This window comes from Schistocerca americana, chromosome 3 (assembly GCF_021461395.2).
Source record: "Schistocerca americana isolate TAMUIC-IGC-003095 chromosome 3, iqSchAmer2.1, whole genome shotgun sequence".
Taxonomy (NCBI): domain Eukaryota; kingdom Metazoa; phylum Arthropoda; class Insecta; order Orthoptera; family Acrididae; genus Schistocerca; species Schistocerca americana.
This window is the reverse complement of record NC_060121.1, coordinates 661,495,057-661,521,488: the sequence shown is the minus strand read 5'-3', so window position 1 is coordinate 661,521,488 and position 26,432 is coordinate 661,495,057. Positions and strand designations below refer to the sequence as shown.

The window sequence follows — 26,432 nt, the reverse complement described above, 5'->3', positions numbered from 1 at the left end:
ACGAAGTTGGCAGGTAAACTGTAGTATGTAGATTTTAGAGCTTGTAAGAACTGCAAACGATAAGGACAAACTGATTTCTTGGAGCTACGTGTGAAAGATTCTCGCTCGTTCAACACATTCTTGAGTCGCTCTTCATCATTCCATGAACTTCCCTTTACGCCTGGGTATACCAACAAATCTGAGTTGCTCTTTCATTTGACATGTTATTTACAATTTTAAAAGTTGAGTATAATAAACACTACCAAACGAAGCCCATATATTCATTTTCAAACACCTGTATACCTTGTTTATGACAAATACTCCACCACCATTGTCATCTGGCCGCCTTGCTATGTGTGTAAATCCGAATATGAAATAGTGTTTTTCTACTGTTTACTTCTGAACCCATGCCATTTTCTGTTGCTAGTAGTATGAACGTAAGTAGATTTGTTAAGTGATAAATTCTGGGAATTGCCAGGTATAACCCAGCAGTTTACCATTATAATGAAGGACTTTAATGTGTGTTGCTTGTCCTGTAGCTATCCCTCTATACTAGTTAAAAATGTTATTTAGTTCCCACACTAAAAGGGGTCAAGTTTCTAGTGTTTTGAGCAGAGAGACAGAATATTAAATCCCACTAAAGAATTGGCACTAAGCAATGTCAGGAGAGCATTTATCACAGACATTTTTGCGTGGTATGCACTTACAAGCTCCACAGCATTCAAAGTCCTTGTTAATTTCTCCTGTGAAAAATTTCTTGGCATTTAGTCTTAGGAAGTTAGGGTGTGTGTTTCCACACAAAAATATACCAAGATTCATTCATTTATTGAAGTAATGACACCCATGTCAATGCTCTTCATTGTCCTACAATTTTATCTGATCTATCGTGGGGGACGTTTGTCTTGCAGGGCCTGAAGAGGCGGCTAGTGTACTGCTCACAGACTGGATGATTGTTTCTCCTGCATCTTATTACTTTATCAATTCTCTTCTCTGTATTTGTTATCTGCACTTCAGCAGTCAAAATTTCCAAAGCAGTTCTTCATAACAGCATACACTTATCAATTTGAGACCAATACAATAACCTGGTAGTTGCAACCATCACAAAAAATTGTCTTTGAACACTTCAGTGGATAATATGTGCATAGTTATGGCCACAAGTTGACAGGTCTATTACATACTAGGAGCCAGAGCCAGTGCTGTAATGTGAGACTCCTGAGTACAGTACACACAGCTCAAAATTTGATATTGCCATCTCTTAATTGCCCTCTACTGATTATCTCACTGCCCCATGTGACTGCAGGCATTAAAATCTCATCAAATGAAAGGCAGGGCAACTGCTTCTATCTTCCATATTTTGTAAGCAATTGCCAAATCACTGAAGGTGTGATTTGAGTAATGTCAAACTCAAAATTCTCACCTCCTGCTCTATTTTTGCCATAAATAGGTTTTAAGTCAGGGTAAGAAGAAGATATAATCCTAAAATCTAATGCCATTCTTAAGTGTTTCACAGTCTTTGGCTGTGGACCTGTTTTGGTGCAGGACTAAGAAGACAGATGTGACCTTCCTCTACTGACACCTTGCCCTCTTTGTTCAGAGATTGGTGCTCAAGGGTGACAGATCTTTTTTCATTATTTTTTGACCATTCATATCCATTGTTTACACCAGATGGTGGAGATGATTTTAAGAACTGGGGTACGTGTGTTGACAATTGTGACTCATGAAGTTTGTCCAGTCTACTGGATGGCAGTACTTTGACTCATTAATTCTGAATTTGACAAATGATCACTAATTTCTTCTCCTTTTTAAATACTATGCAAATCTGTGAATGTGGAGGACTCTCTTCCAAGCAATTTGCGTAACAGCAGTTGTTTGCAAGGATGGTCATCTAAATAATCCACAGTTCTCAAATTTTGGCCCTGCTTTGCAGCGTGATGATGTGTGTCGTAACTGTTAAGTCGGGTTTTGTGCTGCATCTCTATATCTTAACTGCTTCCACAAGGACATTTCCTTCCACAGCTAAGTTGACAGCACCTGCATCTATTCAGTTTATCTTTTCTTATATTGCAGGATGAAGTTTGTGCATCTTACCGTTTCCTCTTCTTCCTCCTCCTCCTCCTCCTCCTCCCCCCCCCCCCCCCTTAGCTCCTCATGTGACTGGGGTGTTAGACAGAAAGCATTTATGACCACAGTCTGACTTGCCTGGAGTAATATTCACTGTTATACCTCAACCTTTAACGTCCTTAGCCATCTCAGGTTACGCAGCAATGGATACTTTAACAGTGATCAAGTTCATTACACTTATACTTCAGATTTATTTGCTCCATATGATGGAATCTTTTTATAATTTTAGAAGATATTTTTTCTATTATAGAACAGGTACCAAGTAAGACTTTTTCCATGTCTCCTGGCATGTCCATTTCCCCATAGTGAAGCCAGAGTGAGGAAAACAGTTCTGATGTGCAACCTGTATTAAGACATCCATTTAAGTATGACCAGAATGTGAAGTTTAATTTGCATATGCAAAATGGTTAATATGCATTGCTCCTCTCCACGGCAGCACTTGCTTGACCTGCACACTGCATTTACTTTTTGTAAATAATGTGCTGAAATTTGCTACTTCAGGCTGTTAGTGCTGTAAACAGCATTATTATTATTATTATTATTATTATTATTATTATTATTATTATTATTTCTTTACTTTCTAAGGCGTTAAATCTGGTTAAAATGGAAAGTGACGCGGACCTTGATCAAGCGTCACTTCCTTTTAACTGTATGGTATGTGTTATATTGCATTAAGGAACTTTCGGGTAATTTAACATGTATCAATAATTACAGATTTATGTAGTTGTATATATAAGATTGGATGTAGCTGTATTGCATTGATGTACTGGTGGATATTGTGTGGTATGACTCCTATAGTTGATAGTATAATTGGTATAATGTCAACTTTATCCTGATGCCACATGTCCTTGACTTCCTCAGCCAGTTGGATGTATTTTTCAATTTTTTCTCCTGTTTTCTTTTGTATATTTGTTGTATTGGGTATGGATATTTTGATTAGTTGTGTTAATTTCTTCTTTTTATTGGTGAATATGATGTCAGGTTTGTTATGTGGTGGTGTTTTATCTTTTATAATGGTTCTGTTCCAGTATAATTTGTATTCATCGTTCTCCAGTACATTTTGTGGTGCATACTTGTATGTGGGAACAGGTTTTATAAGTTTATGTTGTAAGGCAAGCTGTTGATGTATTATTTTTGCTACATTGTGATGTCTTCTGGGGTATTCTGTATTTGCTAGTATTGTACATCCACTTGTGATGTGATCTACTGTTTCTATTTGTTGTTTGCAAAGTCTGCATTTATCTGTTGTGGTATTGGGATCTTTAATAATATGCTTGCTGTAATATCTGGTGTTTATTGTTTGATCCTGTATTGCAATCATGAATCCTTCCGTCTCATTGTATATATTGCCTTTTCTTAGCCATGTGTTGGATGCGTCTTGATCGATGTGTGGCTGTATTAGATGATACGGGTGCTTGCCATGTAGTGTTTTCTTTTTCCAATTTACTTTCTTCGTATCTGTTGATGTTATGTGATCTAAAGGGTTTTAGAAGTGGTTATGAAATTGCAGTGGTGTAGCCGATGTATTTATATGAGTGATTGCCTTGTGTATTTTGCTAGTTTCTGCTCGTTCTAGAAAGAATTTTCTTAAATTGTCTACCTGTCCATAATGTTGGTTTTTTTATGTCAATAAATCCCCTTCCTCCTTCCTTTCTGCTTAATGTGAATCTTTCTGTTACTGAATGTATGTGATGTATTCTATATTTGTGGCATTGTGATCGTGTAAGTGTATTGAGTGCTTCTAGGTCTGTTACTCCATTTCACTACTCCAAATGAGTAGGTCAATATTGGTATGGCATAAGTATTTATAGCTTTTGTCTTGTTTCTTGCTGTCAATTCTGTTTTCAGTATTTTTGTTAGTCTTTGTCTATATTTTTCTTTTAGTTCTTCTTTAATATTTGTATTATCTATTCCTATTTTTGTCTGTATCCTAGATATTTATAGGCATCCGTTTTTTCCATTGCTTCTATGCAGTCGCTGTGGTTATCCAATATGTGATGATCTTGTTAGTGTGTTTCCCCTTGACTATATTATTATTATTATTATTATTATTATTGGCTAGACACAAAGCATTAAGTTGCCCTTGTGTAATTACTGCTGTGTGTGCTGTCAATTCATTCATTTGTCTGTAGGCAAATAATGAAGAAATTTTTGGACTACTAGAAGTCGTAGCTACAATTTGGAGAAGACATTTTTTAAAGGTATTTAGAATTTGGTACACAAATGTCCTACTTTTATTATCAGCGATGAACAACACAAAGCACAACATGTGTGCAGTGGGTGAGCTGTGAGGGACCTTACAAAATTGTGGTAATAGTAACAACCTAAAAAAAATTAGATCTGAGTGAAATGAAATGAAATCATTTACTTTTTACCCCTCAAGAGGTAATTATCCCCATATTGGGAACCACTGCTCTAGATACTATCAACTTTAAGATGGAGTGACTACTCTAGACACAATGTTGCTATCACTTCCTGCCACCTGAAACTGAGGAACTAGGGACATGACTTTCGGAGTGCAGGTTTCTTTATCTAAAAATATAATCTTTATTTTTATTTGCTTCACTTATTGTTTGCACAATGACAAATCCCCCACCCAAATCCTCTGGTACTGACATCTTTCCTCTCTCCCCTTTTAATTAATAATTCTGGCTTAAAACCTCAGCAGAAGGAGATACAATTTGTAGACAAATTTACATTCACTAGCATGAAGTTAGTATGTTTAAATCTTAAAATGATTTATGCAAATCTATCTTCTAGCAAAGAGCAAAACATTTCCAAATTCAATGGTGTTGCTTTCTGCTGTTCTTCCTTTGAAGTTACATTATGATTGTGTAAAATGTAATTTTCCACAAAATTTGCCCATTATTTCTAACCTCACTAACCAAATGGTTAGTAACATCTCTTCTGTGTGAAGTCTAATATCCTGTCAGCAGAATCAATTTTCACTGTGCAGTTGAGTGCAAATCGATGCTTAACTTCCTGGCAGATTAAAACGGTGTGCTTGACCAGTACTGGAACCTAGTGACAGCTACTCAAGCACGGATCGTAATCTGTGCTCACTGTTTCCCTTCCACTAAGCAGAAAATGAGATACTGGCAGAATTGAACCACTGATCGTGAGTCAATTTGGTAGCTCAGTCAATAGAACACTTTTCTGCAAAAGGCTAAGGTCCCACTTTCGAGTATAGCTCCGGCACAGTTCTAATCAGCATTCTTCTGCCTATGCCCATTCTGGCAACACACAATATCCTGTTACAGAGTATGCCCTACACTGTGGACATACTAGCCTCTGTTTAACCACATGTGCCATCTATATTCTTCCCCAAGACACCAATGTTTTGGGATTTGCAGGCAAGAACTGGCAGTTTAACGTCCTTGTTTCTTGTACCCATCTGGCTTTAATGTAATAAATTTCTACACTGTCAACATTTCTTCTCAGTGACTACAGTATAACCCCACATTTTCATTTCCAGAATTAACGTTTTTCCTGTCTTTTACAATTCTTATCACTTCCGTCAAATTTTCTATATTCACAATGTTAATTTGCACCTGGCTCTACATTAACATATCAGTAATTTTCCCACAATTTACATTTTATAGAACAATTTTTGTGGAGGAAAAAATGGCTGATTGACAAACTGACGCAGGCACTGCGTTGGCCTTCACATAGCGGTTACATATGCTACATGGTTAACTTTCTTGACATCTAGGTGCTCTACTCAGCAGATCTGAATCGGTTGAAGTCTGAACAAATCACAATTTGTATCCTGCTGCTGCCAACCACTAGTCAGTGTGGTGGTGGATGGGAGTAACTGTTTTGATAGAAGTTTAAAGAACAAGCAACTTCTGAGGAACATTCATTTGTTTCGAGTTGATACCAACTATCTTTCAGTATTGTGTGCTACAATAAGTAGTATCCTTCCTTTATTGTAGCCACATGGTTTTGGCGTTAACTTTGCCCTTTGGTAATTATCATATGCAGAGGACATGCATTTCACAGTACTTTTAACTTGCTAATATACAGTAATTTCCTTTATGGTTCATACATACACTGTAAATAGTGTCGTTTGTGAGGTAAGGTTGACATGTTCACAATGCTGACAAGCCTGTTCTTACAACTGACGTGAGTCAATTTCAATCGAGACAGCTACTCTCAACAACTGCCATGCAGAGAGTGTGTGTATCGTGTAGTGCGTTCAAAACCTTGTGTTAAATGATGGCAGTGTCAGTATCTTTTCTTGTTTTTGTTTTCTGTTGCAGTTTTGAGATTGAAAAAGCCAGTATTGCCAAGAGAGACAGGAAAACCCTTTCTATGGAAGGAAAGGTAAAAATTCTGCAAAGAGTTGAAGCTCAATGTGGAACATGTGTTGCATTAGCACAGCTTATAGAAATACCCGTATCTACATTTAACACTATCGTGAGAAACAGACTATTTTTGAAAAGTGCAAGCAACAGTGTGCCAATTTAAAAAAAAAAGTACAATATGCCAGCTATTTGAAGTATGCAGAGCTAGAAGAAATTACGAAGAACCAGTGTCAGGCAGCACAAGTGTTGAACATTCCAATAAACTACATGATGTTGCATGAAAAGGCTGTGAAAGTCATTTAAGTACTTGTGACCAAGGACTTTACCGCATCTAATGGGTCGATTGATAGATGTAAGAAGCAGTACAATGTGGAGTATAAAACTGTGTGTGGCAAAGAAAACAGTGTTGACATAAAATCTGTTACTGAATGGCAGAGTGGCAGGTTACAGAAACCTTTGAAACTAATATAAGCCAAAAGATATCCTTAACACTGACGAAACTGGTCTCTCTTGCAGCATATTGCCACAAATAACACTTGCCCTCAAAGGTGGAAACTGCCATGGAGGTAAACACAGTGAAGTTCACCTGACAGGAATGTTAGGCATGAACGTGGATGGTTCTGAAAAAATTAAACCTTTCGTGATCAGCAAAGCTAAAACACCAGTGTTTAAAAATATAAGAACACTACCAATGAACTAAATGGTCAACAAAAAAGCATGGATGACTTCTGAATTATTCACGAATCAATTATATTGCCTTTATGCAAGAATGGGCAGTCACAACAGAAAATTTCTCTTTTGGTGGATTGTTGCCCTGAGTATCCCAGAAATTTGAGTGTTCTGATGTGCAATTAGAGTTTCTGCCACCAAAATGCAAAAGCAAATTACAGCCTTTCGATTCGGGTATTATCCATGCCTTCAAAACACACTATAGAAAGGTGATTGTGCCGAAGGCATTAACTTTGACGGAGACTGGGAAAGACCCAGCCTCCTCTAGAGTGACCATTTTAGATGCTTTGCATTATATTGCGAAGGCATGAACAGAAGATATGGTTGCCACCATCTTCAACTGCTTCTGAAAAGAGGGGTTCATGGAAGCCAACAAATGAAATTCGTGTGACGCACCAGACCTGAGAGTTAGTGACAACGGTAAAAATTGCTTGCTTCATAATGGGAAAAGTTGCAGCATCTGGTTGACAACTTTGTACACATTGTCGACAATGTTGTCACAGTGGAAATTGTTTCTGTTGATGTCACTGACACAAGAAAATACTGAAAGTGCAGGACGTGACAGTAATAGTGAGATGAGGACAATGAGGTTCTCTCATTTGCGGTTGTTAATGCAGCAATGAAAACAAAAATATATTTCATCTGCAGATGTTGATAAAGTTTTCCACTGTGTTTACAAACTCAAAAACCAAATTGAAAAAATTCATCAGAAAAAAATTGAAACAATCCACAATTTTGTATTTTTTGCTAAAAGGCAGTAACTACTGTACTCATTTGTTCATGTCAAATTTATAGACCATTCAAATTAAAAATAAGTATGATAGATAATAATGGCTTACTAATCTTTTGTAAATGTGTACTTGAAATTCTGAAGTGTAGAATGGTACCCTTCCCTGTCATCTTGGCTGTGAATGCAGACCAATCTCTATCTTAACCCTAACATCTATATTTATTTCGAAGTGACAATTTGGCTGCGAGCTGACCAAGCCAGTGAGTGTGAAATAAAGGCTGCAGCAACAGATTGACCTGTAGATTAGTGCCATATTTAATGCACTTTATAATACTTCATGGACCTATGTTTACAAAATCAAGGACAGCTAGGTAAGCGACCAGCACAGTGTAGATCTGGTGAAGCCATTTTCGAAGCAAAGTTACACTGAAAATGATGCAGTTTAGAGATATTTTTAATGCAGTACAAATATGGCCTGCACTTTTTGTAGGCATCAAATATAAATACTAAAACTGCAAAGCTAAAGTTATGCAATTGGCAAACAGTTAAATCGACATGGCGGCTGCTTGGTTTGCATTATTTTTAGTGCAATTTGTGCTGAAATGTCAGTGAATGTCGTGTCACCTGCTAAACATAGCAAAAAATTCAGATAAACTTTATTAAATAATAAACATTCCCTAACGAGTGCTCTGTTGCCTTTTATCTGCATGCATCATATGGAACTACGGAAGTTGAAGGGGGCCCTACACATAACCAGTAGAACTTAAAGAGTCAATTCCCAAATTTTACACTTTTCCACAGTTTACGCCATTTTTTCAAGTCCCCTGAATAGTGTAAAAGTGAAGTTTTACTATATTCCTTTTCTAACCCCATTTTCATTTTTTTAAACTATTTTCTGACTCACAATGCACTTAGCTTTCTATTCTTATGGACTAGTGCACAATGACTTTTATATTTCCCTATCTTCTACCTTCAAGCTCTCAGGTTTATTGAATCTCATCCAGTGCAGCCCCTAAACAATCTGTCTTTCCTTCTCATCCTGTCCACCAAGTCTCCCCTGATCCAGACTTCTGGGTGACACTTGAATGCTCCACATTGCAAAACCTCACCAGTTCTTATCCTTCACTCCCAGGGTTGCCACAGGTACTGGAAATCTGTGAATTTCAAACACATTAGAGAAATATCAGGGAAATGTGAAAAGAGGGGGGGGGGGGGGGGGGGGGGGGGAAGCACTGGAAAATCTCATTTTTGTCTCAGCACATGAAATGGTTTGTTTCCTGAGCTGTCGTGCACCATCGCTGGCTGGGTGCAGCCGAGTAAATGCACCATTTCCCTATTCCCTCATTTCTACTGCTTCTCCCCTCCCTACCACTCCCATCAGCTTGCAGTCATTGCTGCCACCACTTCTTGCAACTAGCCTAGCAGCTGCTTACGAGAGGCAGGGAGGCATGAGGAATGGTTTATTTGGGTCTGATTCTCAGATTGTAGACAGAGTGGCTGTAGAAGGCAGTCATGTGGATGAGTTGTGTCTTGAGTGATCGTGTGAATGTACGTGTGCTCATTTTCTTACTAACAATATGGCTGAAAATTTAGTTGTGGGAAGGCTATTCCCTTTTCTACATCCCTGTCTGTGAGCTCGGCAATCTTAACTATGAGTTGCTATCTATCCTCATTATTGATCATCATAGTATTTTAACACACTGTCTGTCGCATGGATTGATTACTATGGTCTCAATTCATCAACATTCTGTTTGTGGCTCGTGAACAGTTTGCCACACAAGTTTCCACAATCGGCCAAAACCAGAGGCTGTTTCTGCGAGTATCTAATGGATCAGGCATGCCGGTCTGAAGCCATTCAGTTCCCTTTAGTGTGCAGCCCCTGCCTGTCATATGTAGTCTCACTGATGTGCCTGCAGGCCATGCGTGCATGTGCGTGTAGGGGACATAACACAGCTGATTTTCATGGTTTATCCATGGACCCAGGACTGCGGTGCTCCTCAGCAGACCAGGCTATGGGCAATGAATTTCAGGAATTTAAACTGTCTCACTCCAAGTACATTGTATAGTGTGGCGTTTTGAAGACACTTTATCTGTTTTAGTACATTCTGGCACTTCAACAGTAATTTATATGTTGGAAAGTATGGACAATAAAAAGAATTGTCAGTCACGGGCAGTTTGTATGCTAAGTACTCATTTCTCTAAAGAAAAAACACAGTACCTGTAAAAATAATAGATATAACACAGTGGATAATAACTGAATGTAGGAGAACCAAAATTTTATTAGTGGGTTACTTAGTGTTTGTTCACACAATTCTTCCCCACTTTACATACTTCTTTCAAGAGATCTATTTTTTCTGAGGTCATTTCTGAAATTAGTGAAGGCATTTTAAATCCGTCTCACGTCTCCAGGAAAATGTGTATTTTTGTCACCATATGTGTGTTGTTTTATTGAAATAAAATAACATCAGAGGTCTTAATGAAAGACATACCATTTGGTTTGCTTTCTTCATCTAAAAACAGTTCATTACGAAGTATACTGATGTTAGCACTTAAGATTTTTGCTCACATCAAGGAACGCCCTCTGCTTGCAAGTCTGACATTTCCTCATTTGCACTATTGTTCCTTGTACCACAGCTGCGAAGACATACTGTCGACTTACATCTAAACTAACCCTTGAGATCGCAGGGAAAAAATCCTATAACTTGTCTGGGAATCAGGGAAATATCAGAATTTCACTTGGGGAACTTGCGGCAACCCTGACTCCCGTTCCTTCCCCTTCAACCCTTCTGCCAGAAGCAGCCAATTTTTATCCATCCCGTTAATCCTCTCCCCTATTTTTAGATGTACATGTCCTCTTCCCTCCTACTGGTTCCACCCCCTTTCTGGTGCTAGTTTTCTTTTCTGGTTCAAACAGTTCAAGTATCACATATCTGATTCATGCTGCACCTATGCTATGGCCATGTGCACCCTTAATGTCCACAGCTAGAAATATTTATTTCTTCGTTTTCTTGTTGGTGTTCCTTGTTAGGGTGACATGGAGAACAGTGTTCATGGAGTTTATGCACGTAATTCCACACAATTTGTGTTTTCTCTTGATCCGTAAAGAATTTATCTATTTTATGATTCTGACAACATTAGTGTCTAGTAGTGATGTGTTTTTGAGGTATTTCTAGGCCTCTTTCTACTCCTTTGGCAACGACCTTCAGTTCAGTGACTACATCGGGGTGAGGATGACCTCGCATAGTTAAGTGATTTTATTTTGAAGTAACACCCTATGCTCTTATTTTAGAACTTTATAGTTATGTCACTTTTAAAAATCCCTTCCATAGTTTTCTAACACAATCTTTTCATTATTACAGATGTGTCTGCAATGCATTTTTAAAATCATATTTGTGTATGTGCTAATACTCACTGGCAGAGTGTGAGAGCGTACATTATTGAATGAGCTTATTTGTAACCACAGTCCTACACATGAATGATTTCAGCAACATCATACTTCAGCCCTTTAATGTTAGAAACCATCAGCTCACCAATACAAACAGAAAATAATTAATGAATGTTTAAGCACAGCTGTAACTTAGGATATTAATAAATTGAAATATCTCAAGACACAAAACAAGTATTTGCACTGCCAAAACATAGGCCAGGCTTCAAAATTACAAAACAACTGATTCAAAGAGGAAAGACATCTACTGAAGCAAATTCCAGCAGTATTTAACAATACGGACTAAAAAATGATTGAGTAACTTTAACTGTGTGTTGGCTTCTGTCTCAGGGTCTTCAGCTGACAGGTATTGTGAAAGCTTCACTCTCCATTGCCGATAGTGGACTTGAGCCAAGCTTGCAGCTGCAAACTGCATGCACCTAGCACACCAACGTCCAGGAAAGCCCTTGGATATTTGTGTGCCAGATACAATCTGGGGCTATCAGCTCGTCTCCAGTCCACCACCAGCAATGGAGGGTGAAACTATGACATTGCTAGCTACTGGTGCTGGTGAAAGATCAGAAAAATCAAACAAATGTCACCTGAAAAAACCCAGGACAGAAGCCAACAGGTAGTTTGTGATCAAGTGGCCACACAGCCTTAACAATGTTAAGTGAATGTTTTCATTGGGAAAACAGCGTAATTAACATCAACTAGCCAAAATCTAGTGCTGTGTATTTTATATTTCTGAGAAAAAGTAATGTTGCTGATCTCACCTATCTTTGTCTTCGCAAGCTGGCTCCTTAATTCTTCAAATTCTGTATTTGCTTGTTCAAAATCATATTCACTATCAAATTTCAGTGTTTTTCCCTTGGCAGTTGGTGTTCCCACTTGCTGACGACCCATACCACCACCACCAGCATTTCCCAATCCACCTCCACGGGCTCTGCTACGTCTTGCACCTGTTCTATTTCCCCAGCCACCTCGCTGCTGTGGTAAGCGCTGGGGCAAAGGCTGCATCTGTTGTGGAGCTTGTTGAGTTACTGCATTCTGTCAAATATAATATTTCATTTCAAAAAATGTGTACATAACTCATTATGTGAATTCAGTAAGGAAAATATTTATTGCATATCTTTTCTACCTGTAAATTACTGAACATATTAACCTGCAAGTGTACAGGATGCTTATTTGAAATTAAATTCCTGCAGTCCTTCCAGTTTTTGAGAGTAAAAAGCATAAAATCTATGCAATTATGTTGAATTAGAAATTACATTGTCTCTCAAAATGTTTCCAAAGTTATCAAAAAGTTTTTTAGATGTAACCCATGAAAAATAGTTTTTTTAGATGTAAAATCTCCTTTCCAGTTCTGATTATCCCAAAATTGAGGCAAGATTGAAGGATGGTGTAATTACCTTTCAATATATTTATCATATTTTAACAATTCTGTTATGACTGAGTTAATTTTCTGAAGTTTTCCTTAGTATTGCACAATATAGCATAGACCATCAAGTGTTGTTAGTGGGACACTGACCCTGCCACAGCAGCTGGTGGAGGCCAGACTTCCACGTAACAGCTAATGGAAATGCAGACAGACAAGGTATTCAAACTCAAATCCTGGTGGCTATACTAATTACACATGTTAGTCTCAAAGATGGCTGCCATCTGCTACTCTGCACAGAGCAGGCATGTCACCATTACCACCTTATAAACTATCCAAATAAAATCAAAGACATTTTGGGTGGTGATTTCTACCTAATATCTTTGTAGCTCATGTTCGAAGACCCATGCCGTAGTTCAGTATGCTAGCTAAACAAACAATTTGGCACAAAATGCTTGGAAATTCACAGAAGTCTTCCCAATTGCCACTGCTTACATATTTGATTCTGCTCCCTTATACATACTTCTGAAAAGCCTAGCTAAGAACAATTACTGAGCAGATATTTAGTCAGAGTTGGTTCACCAAACTTTGCTCTAAGGATATCCTTTAAGTGGACAGAACTTTCGCAACTTATCAGCAAGAAACAAAGCTAAGTACTACTTTCATAATCACTTTCTGACTTTCTTTTTGCCTGACTTGCATTGTCACTTCCTAGTTTAAGTATTGCTGAGACAATTGATTATGAACAACCTTTTTATTAAATACTAATTTCAAATTAAGTGATTTACTATGCCTTACACTTATGGTAATTGGGCTTAACTTCATCGAGGAAGGTGGGTGAATGACCCAAGCCGTGTCTTTATGATGTGTCAGGTTATACATGCCACAGCTCAGCCCCTTAAGTGGGGAATGCAAGTAGAAATTTTCACACTGTGAGCCTCCATACTGGTTGTATCCCTTCAGGTAAAACAGAAGTGCTGTGCCATCTGTTGACTAACAACACCAATTAATCAGTTCTGTGTCGTCCAAACAAGACACAGCCATGGCAAAAGTGCCACAGCTGCAAAGATACGAGCTGGTGCCAGTGCCATGGAGACTCGCCACTTGCACGAGCTCCACCAACAGCAAAGGATTGCTGAGGATGAAGATATCAACTTTGCCTTTGCCAATTGCCATTTGAGTACAATCTGCCAATGATTGGATGACAATAGACAAAAACCTACTCAGATGATAGAAGAGCAGCTCTCCACACTTTGTTACAGACCATCGTCCAGGGGTGACGGACAGGAAACGTCATTTAGTGAACTCTTACAAGTAAACAGACAGTAGTTGTCAATTGCATCTGCTATGTACTATGAAGTCTACCCACAATTATTTGCACTTAGCTGTTGAGAGCATTTTTTTTGTGTTATATTACAAGCAGTGTTGCAGACTTACTTATTCGGCAAGTCACAAGGATAAGTAAACCTTTAACTCATCTGTGAGACTGTTACTAATTTGTTGCAGTGTAGTAGAACCTTCATCCTCCTATCCTGTTACTTGACCCTGGAGGATTGCTATATAATAGTGGCAGGGAGAGATTGTCTTAGTGTACTGCACCCTGCTTCATGAACTCAAACTCTGCCTACTGTAACAGTGGCAACTCAGCCCCCACAGCAGTGGTGGCAAGGCCTTAACAAAACTGGCGACAAGGGTTTGCGAAAGTCAGAATCTGTACTGACTTACCTCCACGATCTTCCACATATTTTGCGTAGTCTTACACTGGAATGAATTTTTGCTATTTGTAATGAACTGATGAAAGTGTTAATTAGTATAAAAGACAGAAGAAGTGATCTAGATATTGAAAGTGACACCACTTGGAGCAAATGCCAGAAAAAGTGAGGTACAGATGGTGGATAGTGGTAAGATCACTGGAGCTGCATCAGTGAAACATTTGAGATATGACAACTGGAAGCTGGAGGAAGGTGATACCTCGTAAGTGTTGAAGCTATATTTCAGTGAAACAAACATTGTTCATGAAAATTATGCTTCAGATTTTAGTCCATACTGGCTGTAACAACTATGTTGTATGTTTCTTAACTGGGTAGATGTTGGTGCAGGTAAGCTTTACATTTTTGTGTACAATTTTATCAACCTTCCATTTTTGAACACACTGATTTTTTTCTGTATTTGCAGCAATACAAATTTCAGCTACTGTAAACAATGAGGAAATGCCTGCATTTGAGGAGAATAAATTATTCTGAAATTCACTAATTGCAAATTCCCCATCATCAACTGTATTAGGATACATCTACTATCCAATAATGAAATATAAAAATTGGTGTCAACCAGGACTAATACAGGTCAGAGTAAATTCTCAAATTTCGCTGTTGGATAGTAGATCTATACATACTACAGCAGATGTCAAGGAGTTCACCACCAGGGAATTAATTTCGAAGTATTTTGTACATCTATCTAATTTCAACTGTGTGTGTGTGTGTGTGTGTGTGTGTGTGTGTGTGTGTGTGTGTGTGTGTTTGCTGACACGCATACAATAATAAAATATTGTTCCAGTTCAGCTCTGTCATTTAGCAGTCTAATGATAGATTTAAAAAATCATGTAATGTAGGAGCAAACTTTTCTATTGATGGATTTCTTATGTTACAGAAAAAGCCTGGCAGTATCCCACCCACCTCTAGGAGCAGTGTAATATGGAATGGAGTTTCGAGATCTCAACTCATGCACAGGATATTGGGGGTTCTTGGCTGGCCAGCTGTGTTACGGGTACAGTGGAATTGGTACAAAGGGTATCTGCCTACTAATGCTAACAGCACGAATTTGCTGCCTTGTAGGAAGAGGGATGCTCGAAGGGTAAGGGACCATTGCTGGCAGAAAAGGCAACTACGACAGGCTGAGAAGGAGCAGCCCCCATGCTAGTAGTGCACAAGGGCAACTTCCTTGTAGTCACAAAAATTTCAAGCACATGATGAAACCAGACAGTGTTAACGACAATCATGCATCGGACACTGAATTAAGACCCGAGTTTCTCCTGGCATATACAATTTTCGAACAACTTACAGGTATTCAGCCAGGTAATATTTTCAGCGACTGCCGATATTTTGGCACAAGTACACCCCGCCATTTTCACGGCAAACTGCTTTGGACAGAGCGATGTACAGGCAAATTAAAAACCTTGGTTCTTAGACTGATGCAGGAAAGATAGCATACACTGAACAGTGGCCAAAGATGGCCAAAGACAGATCGATAGTGATACTACGAACGAGCAGGTGAGTTAACATTGACTATCCCTCTGTTTTTGCAGGGAGATAGCAGGATTCAAAAGAAAGTGTAAAGAAAAACCTCCATCCCTGTTTGCAAGGTTGCTCAGTAATTTAATCTCAACTGCCTTCTTAGTAACACTATCCCAATAGCTGGACGTGCATGCCAATATCTCCGTGTTGTTACACAGCATGAGGTGGCCAGTATCCAAGCATTTCTCAGCAACAGCAGATCTACATGGCTGCTGTAATCGTGTGTGCTGTTTATGCTAAGTAAGGCAGGTGTATATCACATTCCTTGTAGCTGTGGCATGGCATATATTGGTCAAACTACCACGACTGTGGGGCACCAATGTACTGAGCATAAATGGCACATACGATTACAGCAGCCAAGTAAATCAGCTATTGCCGAACACAGCAATCTGGAAGAGCACTTTAACGGAACAGACAGTGTCTTAAAGATTTAAGATGAACATCAACGAAAGCAAAATGAAGATTATGGAATGTAATTTGATTAAATCAGGTGATGCTGAGGGAATTATATTAGGAAATGAGGCACTTAAAGTAGTAAATGAGTTTTGCTATTTGAGTAGCAAAATAACTGATGATGGTCGAAGTAGGTAGGATATAAAATTTAGACTGGCTAAGACAAAGAAAGTGTTTCTGAAGAAGAGAAATTTGTTAACATCGAGTATAGATTCAAGTGTCAAAGTCCTTTCTGAAAGTATTTGTATTGCGTGAAGCCATGTATGGAAGTGAAACATGAACGATGAATTGTTTAGACAAGAATAGAAGGTTTTGAAATGTGGTGCCACAAAAGAATGCTAAAGATTAGATGGAGAAGGGATTGGCTGGAAGGACACGTTCTGAGGCATCAAGAGATCACCATTTTAATAATGGAGAGAAGCATGGAGGGTAAACATTGTAGAGGGAGACCTAGGAGTGAATACACTATTGCAACCCACATCCTTCAGAATCTGCATAGTTACTCGGAGAAGACGAGGCTTGCACAGGATAGAGTAGCACGGAGAGCTGCTCAAACAAGTCTCTGGACTGAAGTCCACAACAACAGGTATTATACCATCTATCATTCCCTTATGCTCCCTCAAACCCATTTACAACCACTGGCTCTTTCAGTCTATCCAGATCCCGTCATCTTAAATTCCTGTATTTTTGCAGTTTCTACAGTTTTTCATGACCAATGAATTGTGGTCAGAGTCCACCTCTGCCCCTGGAGATGTCTTAAAATTTCAAATCTGGTTCCTAAATCTGTGTTACCATTATATAATCTGAAACCTTCCATTATCTCCAGGCCTCTTCCATATATACACCCTCCTTTCATGATGCTGAAACCAAGTTTTAGCTATGATTAAATGATGCTCTGTGCAGAATTCAAACAGGCAGCTTCCTCTCAATTCTTTCCCCCAGTCCACATTCACCTTTTATTTTCCTTCTCTTTCCTTCCCCTTCTATCTAATTCCAGTCACCCATGACTATCTGAATAATCTCTTAACTTACGTATTTCTTTAATCTATCATCTGCACAAATAGTTGGCATATGAACTTTTACTACTGTGGTAGGTGCGCAACTGAACACATTGCATCACTATGTTGTTCATTGTAGCCTTCTACCTTTGTATTTTTTAGTCATCATTAAGCCCACTCCTGCATTAGCCTTATTTGATTTTGTATTTTTAACTCTGTATTCACCTTATCCGAGTCCTGCTCCTCCTGCCATTGAACTTTACTATCTCCCACTATATGAAACTTTAACCTATCTATTTCCCTTTAAAATTTTCTATAACCAGCCTGATTACGGAATCCAACATACCACACACTGATCCGGACTATTTTGCCTCCAGAATATTTTACATAAGGATGCCATCATTTAACCACACAGAGCTGTATACCCTTTTGAAAAGTTACAGCTGTAGTTTCCCATTTCTTTTAGCCATTTTGCAGCATCAGCACAGCAAGGCCATTTCAGATGTTACAAGGACAGATCAGTCAATCAAGCAGACTGTTGCCCCTGCAACTACTGAAAAGGCTGCTGCACCTCTTCAGGAACCACACATTTGTCTGGACTCTCGACAGATACCCCCTCCATTATGGTTGCACCTATGGTATGGCTATCTGTATTGCTGAAGCATGTACGACTCTCCACCAACAGTAATGTCCGAGGTTCATGGGTTACCAGGTATGGGTATTTCAACAAACACAGTGGAACTTTGATTTTATGTTCTGCAATTCTATACCACAAATTGGAAGCTGCTGTGAAAACCTGCAACATCAATGCTAAAATTCCCCAATTTTACATTTCTTCCTAGGAAGGCTTAGCTTGATTAACATTTTTTTTACTTGATATATCGCTTGACTGTCCCATTTTCTTGCTATTGATATTTGGTATTACTGAACAAATTTTAAGTGGCACGAACGGCAGGCGGTTTACATCACTGGTGGTGGCATAGTGAAGGGAGAATGTTAGGCTGTCACAGAGAGGGGAAACGCGAGAGAGGAAATGTTGATGTAACCCATAATCAGTGGTGCCCACTATCTGCAACATTTAGTTTCACCGTTCAATTATGACACACCTACTGCTAGGTTGTGGCACCAATTGCAACAGAGAACAGTCCATGCTAAGTGTTCCATACCGTGCCAACACATGACCAAGTGGCCCAATCACTACCTTTTCTTGTGCCATGTAATGTAGTTTTGTCTTTTTGCATGTATTTCTGATGTACAGTATTCGGGAACAATTTTGATTGTCAACCTTTTAAATTCAAACACCAAGTCTCAACAGTTTAGCCATTTCCAGTTAGTGAGCTCTTATTGGCTTATGCACATCAGTTTACACACCTTAGCGCACAAAACATTCGAAATTCCTACAACTGAAATTCCTGAAGTATTAGTTTATGAAGTATAAAGAGGCACAGAAACTATGTATTTTTTTAGGGCACAGAAACAACTAGGATATAAATGCCCCCATCAAAACTGTAGAACACAAAGACGAAGACTTAAAAACACCTACACCTCAATCCCAATTGAAAGAAGAGGAAACAGGGTTGTGGAGAAAGATCTATAAAATATGCCGAAAAGAAACAGAGGTCCAGAACTTCAATTGCCTTCGCCATACTGCTGCAATGGATAAAAAGTAAAATTTGGCTGACAACGCTCGTGTTCGGCACGTGACCCCCACAAACGGCACGTGACCCCCCACAAACGGCACGTGACCCCCACAAACGGCACGTGACCCCCACAAACGGCACGTGACCCCCACAAACGGCACGTGACCCCCACAAACGGCACGTGACCCCCACAAACGGCACGTGACCCCCACAAACGGCACGTGACCCCCACAAACGGCGAACACAAATGAGAACGCTAGCAGTTAAAGGGCATTCCATCAGGGAGTGGTGGACTGTCAAAAGATTAGCACAATGTGCATGAAATGGTGGAGGAGCACCACTTAAATGGCAATGGCTAAAAATGCAGTTCCCAATACACAATCTAGTTAAAATATCTCACAGTGAGAGAGCCCAGAGATGGTCATCCAAGCCGCTAGGAGAGGCTTAACTACACAGTGCTTGTTCCCACAAAGGGAGGACCAGTTGTGATGCCGAAGTGAAACCACCTGCTGGCAGATGAAAACACAGATATGATCAGAAAGAACATAAGAACTAGGAGGCTGAGGTACGGCGACTGCAGCCCTCGCAGCAATGTGAGCAGCCTAGTTTCCAGTCAGACTGATTACCAGGAACCCCCATGAACATCACAGTGACTCAATCAGGAGTGAGCAAGTAACAGCTCTCCTGGACCCCTTGCACTAAAAGATGGATGATGTACAGCACAAAAGAGGCTTTGAAGGGCACCGAGTGTAAGCAGATGATGCAATTGGAAAGTGTCACCGAGTGTATTGTGTGGGCTGATAAAATGCAAAGAGCTCTACTGTAAATACTGAGCAATTTTCCAGAAGCCGATACTGAGAAACGTCAGCACCAATGAGAAAGCCACACCTGACACCACTCTCAGTTGAAGAGCCATCAGTGTACATAGAGGTACTATCGCGAAGTTCCATGCGATGGTCATGAAACTCAAGGCAATGGAGTGAGGCTGAAGTAGTGTCCTTAGGTAGCGAATGGAAACTAAGGTGAACGTGGGCCACCACACGAAGCCAAGGTGGTGTAGGATTTACAGCCACCAGGAAAGTTGTAGGTAGTGTGAAGTTAAGCTGCTGGAGCAAAAGCCTAACACAAATTCCAAGAGGTAACAGAAGAGGGACACACCCCATACTGGCAATCAAAGTAGTAGTCGAAGGAAGCGTAAGATGGGTGGCCATGCATGGCAGACAAACGGCATGCTTATACACTGAGGAGCAAGTCACGGCAGTAGGACAGCGGTAGTTTGGCAGCTTCTGCATACAAAGTCTCAACCAGGCTAGTGTAAAATGCACCAATGGTGAAACGGATGCTATGATGGACAGTATTGAGATGGCGTAAGAGGGATGGACATGCAGATACATAAACATAACACCCATAATGTAGTTTCAAACAGACAAGGGACAGGTATAAACACAAGAGTGTCGTTTAATCTGCTCCCCAGGAAGTACCAAAGAGGACATTGAGGGATGGCTTAAGACATGCAAGGCCAAGAACATTTCTTATAGAGCATGAGCCCAGGAATTTCATAGTTTCAACAAATTGAAGAGCAACAAGCACAAGATGTGAAGACAGAGGAAGAAACCAATTTTGCCACCAGAAATTCATAAAAATGGTGGTGTCAGTGTAGAAATGAAAGCCATTGGCAATGCTCCAAGAGTAAAGATCGAGACACAGCTGAAGATGCCACTGAGTGTGACAGGTCCATGGAGAACTGAAACAGATGACAAAATCATCAACGAAAATAGAGCTGGAGACGCCCAGCAGGAGACAGGCCACTATAGGGTTAAGGGGACCACACTGTGGTTCATGTCGAAAAAAATCTATTTTTGGTTTTCACCATATTTCGATAGATTAAGCACTCTGAAAAGGATTTTGCTGTTTTTTTCTGAGCATTTAAAGAGCATTTTCCTCCCAGGTCTGTTTATGTGCCACACCCCCTTTTCTGTCACCCACTTTTCTGCATATATTTTAGATCTTTATATCTCCTGCATTGCACGTTATGGGATTTTTTACTCCCTAGTGTGTTGGCTATCCTTGCAATGCAACAGTCTGTGTTCTTTTGTTTCTGCTGTTTGTAAACAACATGCTTTCAAACACGTGGTTAGCATTGTTCAAGTGTGATTGCGAGTAGTAGTTGTATGTTTGCAGTGCTTGTTTACATGTGTTTTGTTGTGTTTATTGAAGATGATCAAACGTAAAGGCATTTTCAAGAAACAGTTTAGAGGAAACAAGTTTAGAAAGCTTTCTGTACACGAAGTTATGTCGACTGGCAACGATGTTTCTAATTGTAATTCTTCAACGGGTGCATCATCAAAGAAGCTCTGGTCCTCCTACATAGCAATTTTATCAACATTCATAACGTAAACTGACAACAATCACAAATCCTTAAACAAGAAATTTCAAAGTTTTACAAAATATAATAGACCTATTATAAAAATATGGGTTTTGTGATTAGCAATACTGTAACTGAATACTATCACCTTTACTAATGGTTTATGAGGTAATGGAGCCATTTCCTAACACACTACTGCCAGAAATTATACCTCAAAATGCACAGTTTTCAGTATTCTTTCATTTAATGTTCACCTTGAATGAGAAATTTATAGTGAACATTATGAACTCAAAATTCCTGGATTACACCTGTGATGTATGTTCTCCACCTGCAGCCAGTAACTGTATAGCATGGTGATGTCACACTAATGCAGTGGCCTCTGACATAGTGAACAGGAAGCTTACTTGGTGGCTTGTCCCGAAGTACAGCTGACACGATAGGTTTATGGCAAATGGAGTGACTGATTCCCACTGATTAATTTATATAGCTGCACCTCGTATGCCCTTCACTACTGTGTATTAATTTTTCATACAGTTCTGCTCAGATTCTGTCGTCAGAATCCAAAATGCTGCTATTGACTGCAGCCAATGTAGTATACTCTCTTTGCTATTTTCCTTATTAACAGGATGTTTTCAGTTAACAGTTGTGTGATGGCTTTATCTTTTCTGAAGTCCTCAATAGTGTTTGATGCATTCTGACAGCAGACATGTTATAAATTTGATAGATTGATGGCACAGACAGAACACAAATTACAGCAGTGTTAACTTTATTTCATATTCACTGGTATAAATACAACTACATGGTATCCAGTAATGTGTTGGAAGTGCAAACGGCGCACTTTGGCAATACTGGAGACTGCCCTACTTCGACTACTCAGTGCAAGGGTCGAATAGGCTTCACCCAACTTTTTTGATGTCAGTAGTGGGCTTTTGACTAGAGATTTTTGCAAGTGCATGTGAATTACCCCAGTGTACATTTCAGTTATTCATTCTGTGTGTGTGTGTGTGTGTGTGTGTGTGTGTGTGTGTGTGTGTGTGTGTAGGGGCGGGGTTTGTAAGCACGCCACAGTATGGTGTTTTAAAGCAGCAGCACATTGCGACATTTTCAAACATGTCACCCTTGCCATTAAATGTCACTTAGTGAAGCATGGAAGACCTAAGACTCAGAGATGTGATAATCGAGATGACATGCAATTTAGACTATTAATCCACAGTGTAATGAATTATGTCATGGTCTCCTCAGTTTAGAGATGCTAGGTTCTCAACCTGGTATATGCGAACAGTTTTTTCCATCTTACCATTGCTTTTTTTCTGGGTGAGCACAAAGGAAAAAGATTCAGAACACATGCTTTGTCATGTAATATGTGGTCTTCGCATATCAGAAAATAGCCTGATTACCTTGTATCCAGATACCAATTTCTATTTTCTCCATGCATTTTTATTTGTTACATATCTGATGAAATTCAGTTACCATAAATTACTGTATAAACGCTTTGCTGTAAATTCAGTTTCCTTGAATTGCACAGTTTTTATACAACATACTGGAGAAAATTACAATTTTTAATAATATATGCCAATTACACAATTTTGCTCGTCTGTTAACTTAATATCTTCCTCGATTCTACATTTTCCTCAATTTTGCATTTTTAAGTCTGGAATACATGAAAATGTACAATAGGGGTTTCATAGTGACAATATTTTGTGGTGGTAATATTGTACCAACGTAATGCTCATTTACGAGTTTTCGATATTCACATGCCAAATTTTTTAGAATCTTTTTGAAAGTCTTGGAAAATATCTAAGTTCACACTCCAGTTTCAGCAAATGTTGACACATTTTGTAACCATAAGCACATGTTGTTCAATAAAATTCTCTCACTTTTGAGAACTTTTGCACGATTGCCATACAATGCAATTTTAGCTGTAAGACAGTTAAATTCCACATACAAAATAGCTTCAAAATCATGATTACTTTACAAATGAGTTAATGTATTAAAGATTAGACATCAAGCATGTAAATGAGGAAAGTTAGAAAGCCTTAAAATTAGCTTGAAGGCTTTTTGAAAGTCACTAAGTGCTCTCATTATCTAACACTGAATTACAGTGGTCCGGGAAATTTGCACTCTGTTTTAAGCAAATGCTAGTTTTTCATGCATGTCAACATTTATGACAGCAGCTGAGCTGTATGTTGTACAGAGATGCAATTTTTCCAGGTACATTCAGTGGTATATGTGGACCCAGCCTGCGGAAGTGTTGTGCGTTGAGTTATTACTTCCTTAGTAAGTTAAGATGTCATGCCTATTGAGACAGTTTTACTGAATGAACAGTAGAAGTGCACAGTAAAATATTTTTCCTTTATTTTGTGGGAGTGTGTGAAGACTTAAGGGTTGAAATTTTATGTGACATTTGTTGCACGTCACTAAATGACGTTATTAGCAACTACTAGATGAATATATTCCAGGTATTTGTGCACCACAAATTAAGCTGCATTAAGACTTATACGCTTCTAACTAATACTTTCCATATTGTGTTAAACTTTTGACAGATCATTGTACCTCTTAATGAGGTTATGGTAGCACTTTTTTAAATTCTGTCATGAATTACATGACATACAGAAAGTCAATTTTTGTTGCCACTGAACCATATCTTGCAACCCCCCAACTGAGACCATGCAGCATGAACCAGGTTAGCAATTTAGTGATACAGATTTGGTGTATCTTCACAGACCGACATTTCTTAAAGAAAAACCAAAGGCATTCCAAATTATTTATCCTCTAAAGGAGGTTGTAATTAAAAATGCATGAAGTTTTTCAGTGCTCTACTTTTGTAACTTCCTTTCCACAAGTTTTATACCTTTTGCACAATTGTTATTTTCATGTCATTTTAAAAAAATTTTGTAAAAAATCTGGGCTCTGCAGTTAGATTTCCATATTTGTAAACTAAATGAATTCTCACCAGGGGTAGCTGTCCCTTTCCCCATCTGCCTCACCCCTTCGCAGGCACCGCTCCCGCCTGTGGAGGTAACTGTCAATGTCACCCACCACAGCTTCAGAGAACATATTCAGCTTGCACTTGTCCAAGTTGGAAGCCATTAACAGTTATTCAGTCAGGCCACCACTAAATATTAGTGAAACAAAGGTAACATACTGACAACAGCACAATCTAGCACAGCCACTCTCTCCCCCGACAGAAAATGTTACTAAGCTATGATTTACTTCTGAATAAATTGAGTATAAAGACAAACCTGTTGATTCCTCTGGACAGCATCACGACTTCTTTCATGACCCACTTCACGATCTCTCTGCTGACTGTACTGTTGGCTGTACTGCTGACTGTATTGTTGATTTGGCAGTGTCCTCATTGGCCTGAAAAATATTTGAAACGAAAGAGTTAATTGCAGTGTGACTGAATTATTCCAAATACCAAATGTAAATTAATTTCATTTCACTGTAACAACAGCATAAAATTTATATTTAGCTTTCAGAACACTAGAGAGGTTTTACAAGATCATCCGCATGTTTAACTACTAATTGCTACTACAAAGCCTCTGAATGTCTTAATACTGATGAGCAATTATTTTAAAATATAATTCCCACTACACGGTGGTGGCAGCAGCAGCAGCAGCAGCATATGTTCAGAACTGAATATGCATGCCAAAGCTGTTTGCTGTATTAGAACCATAGCTTAGAGTTAAATGAAATTAGTTTACCCCCCAAATAATTTTAGTGGTATCACTGTACCCTCCTCTGTCATTTGAATGCTGATACACCTCTATAGCAAACTGAGCTACAGTTTAAGAAACAAATACAGTGAGCACCAGAAAAAAAGCCCCAAGTGAAAAACCGACAAATTAACAAACTAAGAAGATGATCTTCAGCTTTGTGAGAAATAGACAACCATTTTGCATTATGTTTAAAACTTAACATTGCTCAAATGACCATCTTTAATACCGATACACTAACATATCCTTTCTGTAGTTATTCATAATCTTTAGTATACTGGGGAGGCAGTGACAACTTTCTTCCAAGTGTCAGCCCATGTCATTCACACGTCTTTGCTTTTCGAAATTACATGTTCTCGGCTTCATGGAGTTACCATGCTCATTACTTGAAGTGTTCAATTATAATCTCCAGATCACTTGACTTCATTTCTGTATGACATCATCATAATCACTGTTCACCTTAACAGTAACACTCCTCTTATGGATTAAACATGCTAAATTTTAAGACAGTGCACTGCCACTTAGTCACATGTTGCTTTTCAGAGGAATTGTCAAAGTTTATTCAGGCCAGTATCTGAAGTTTAGCCTCTAATGTGCCGGAAGTGAAAACGCACTTCACTAGATATAACATCCGTTTAGTGAAGAGTATTTTCTGAATTGTGGGCTTTCTCAGTATCTGCATGATAACTATTTTGTAGGGATGCATTCACAGACTGAATGGCATCCTCAATTGTGTTTGACAGCCATAAACCCACTTTGAATGTGGGTAACTGTGCAAATTTCTGAATTTTATTTCTGACAAACTAAATTTTTTGTTTATGTTGTCTGGATGGCCGGGAGAGTCCTGCTTCAGTGAACCAGTCTCCGAAATTTAATACGTAACAGTACATTTTTCTTGTCAGGAACAGCTCTACCTAAGCATAAGGCCAACATGAAATGCACTCATATCACTACTGACAACTGAATTTCTTTATGCAATGAATTCTGTCTTTCCTCCCAACTATTCCATGGCATACACAGAGCATTTTGTGTTACCACATTTACACGATTACACAGTAAGGTTTTTCCCAAATCTGTATACAGGATAATCATTCTCAGATTAAACTAGTGGTGCTGAGGTAAACATTTGTATACTGTTTACTAGATTAACATAGGTGTTGTCTTACACTTACAGGTGACACTTTGGCTACCGAGGTTTCGTACAAATTTATTTTGAAGAATTCTGATGTGTAGAGCTTAGCATAGAATACCCCCCCGTTTGAAGAGGCTCGACATTTCCCGATATGCAGAAGCACTTGA

General features: G+C 38.9%; 1 protein-coding gene across 4 annotated transcripts in view; it reads right to left on the bottom strand.

Moving 5' to 3' along the window:
* The window catches only part of LOC124605110 (protein LSM14 homolog A), a 157,418-nt gene that overhangs the window by 23,054 nt on the left and 107,932 nt on the right, over window positions 1-26,432 (bottom strand). For all 4 annotated transcript variants that reach the window (XM_047136562.1, XM_047136563.1, XM_047136564.1 and 1 more), the window contains exons 6-7: window positions 24,657-24,777; window positions 12,067-12,340 (exon numbers count right to left, since the gene is read on the bottom strand). In XM_047136562.1, coding sequence (XP_046992518.1) covers window positions 12,067-12,340; window positions 24,657-24,777 — 395 coding nt within the window. The remainder of the gene's footprint in view (window positions 1-12,066; window positions 12,341-24,656; window positions 24,778-26,432) is intronic.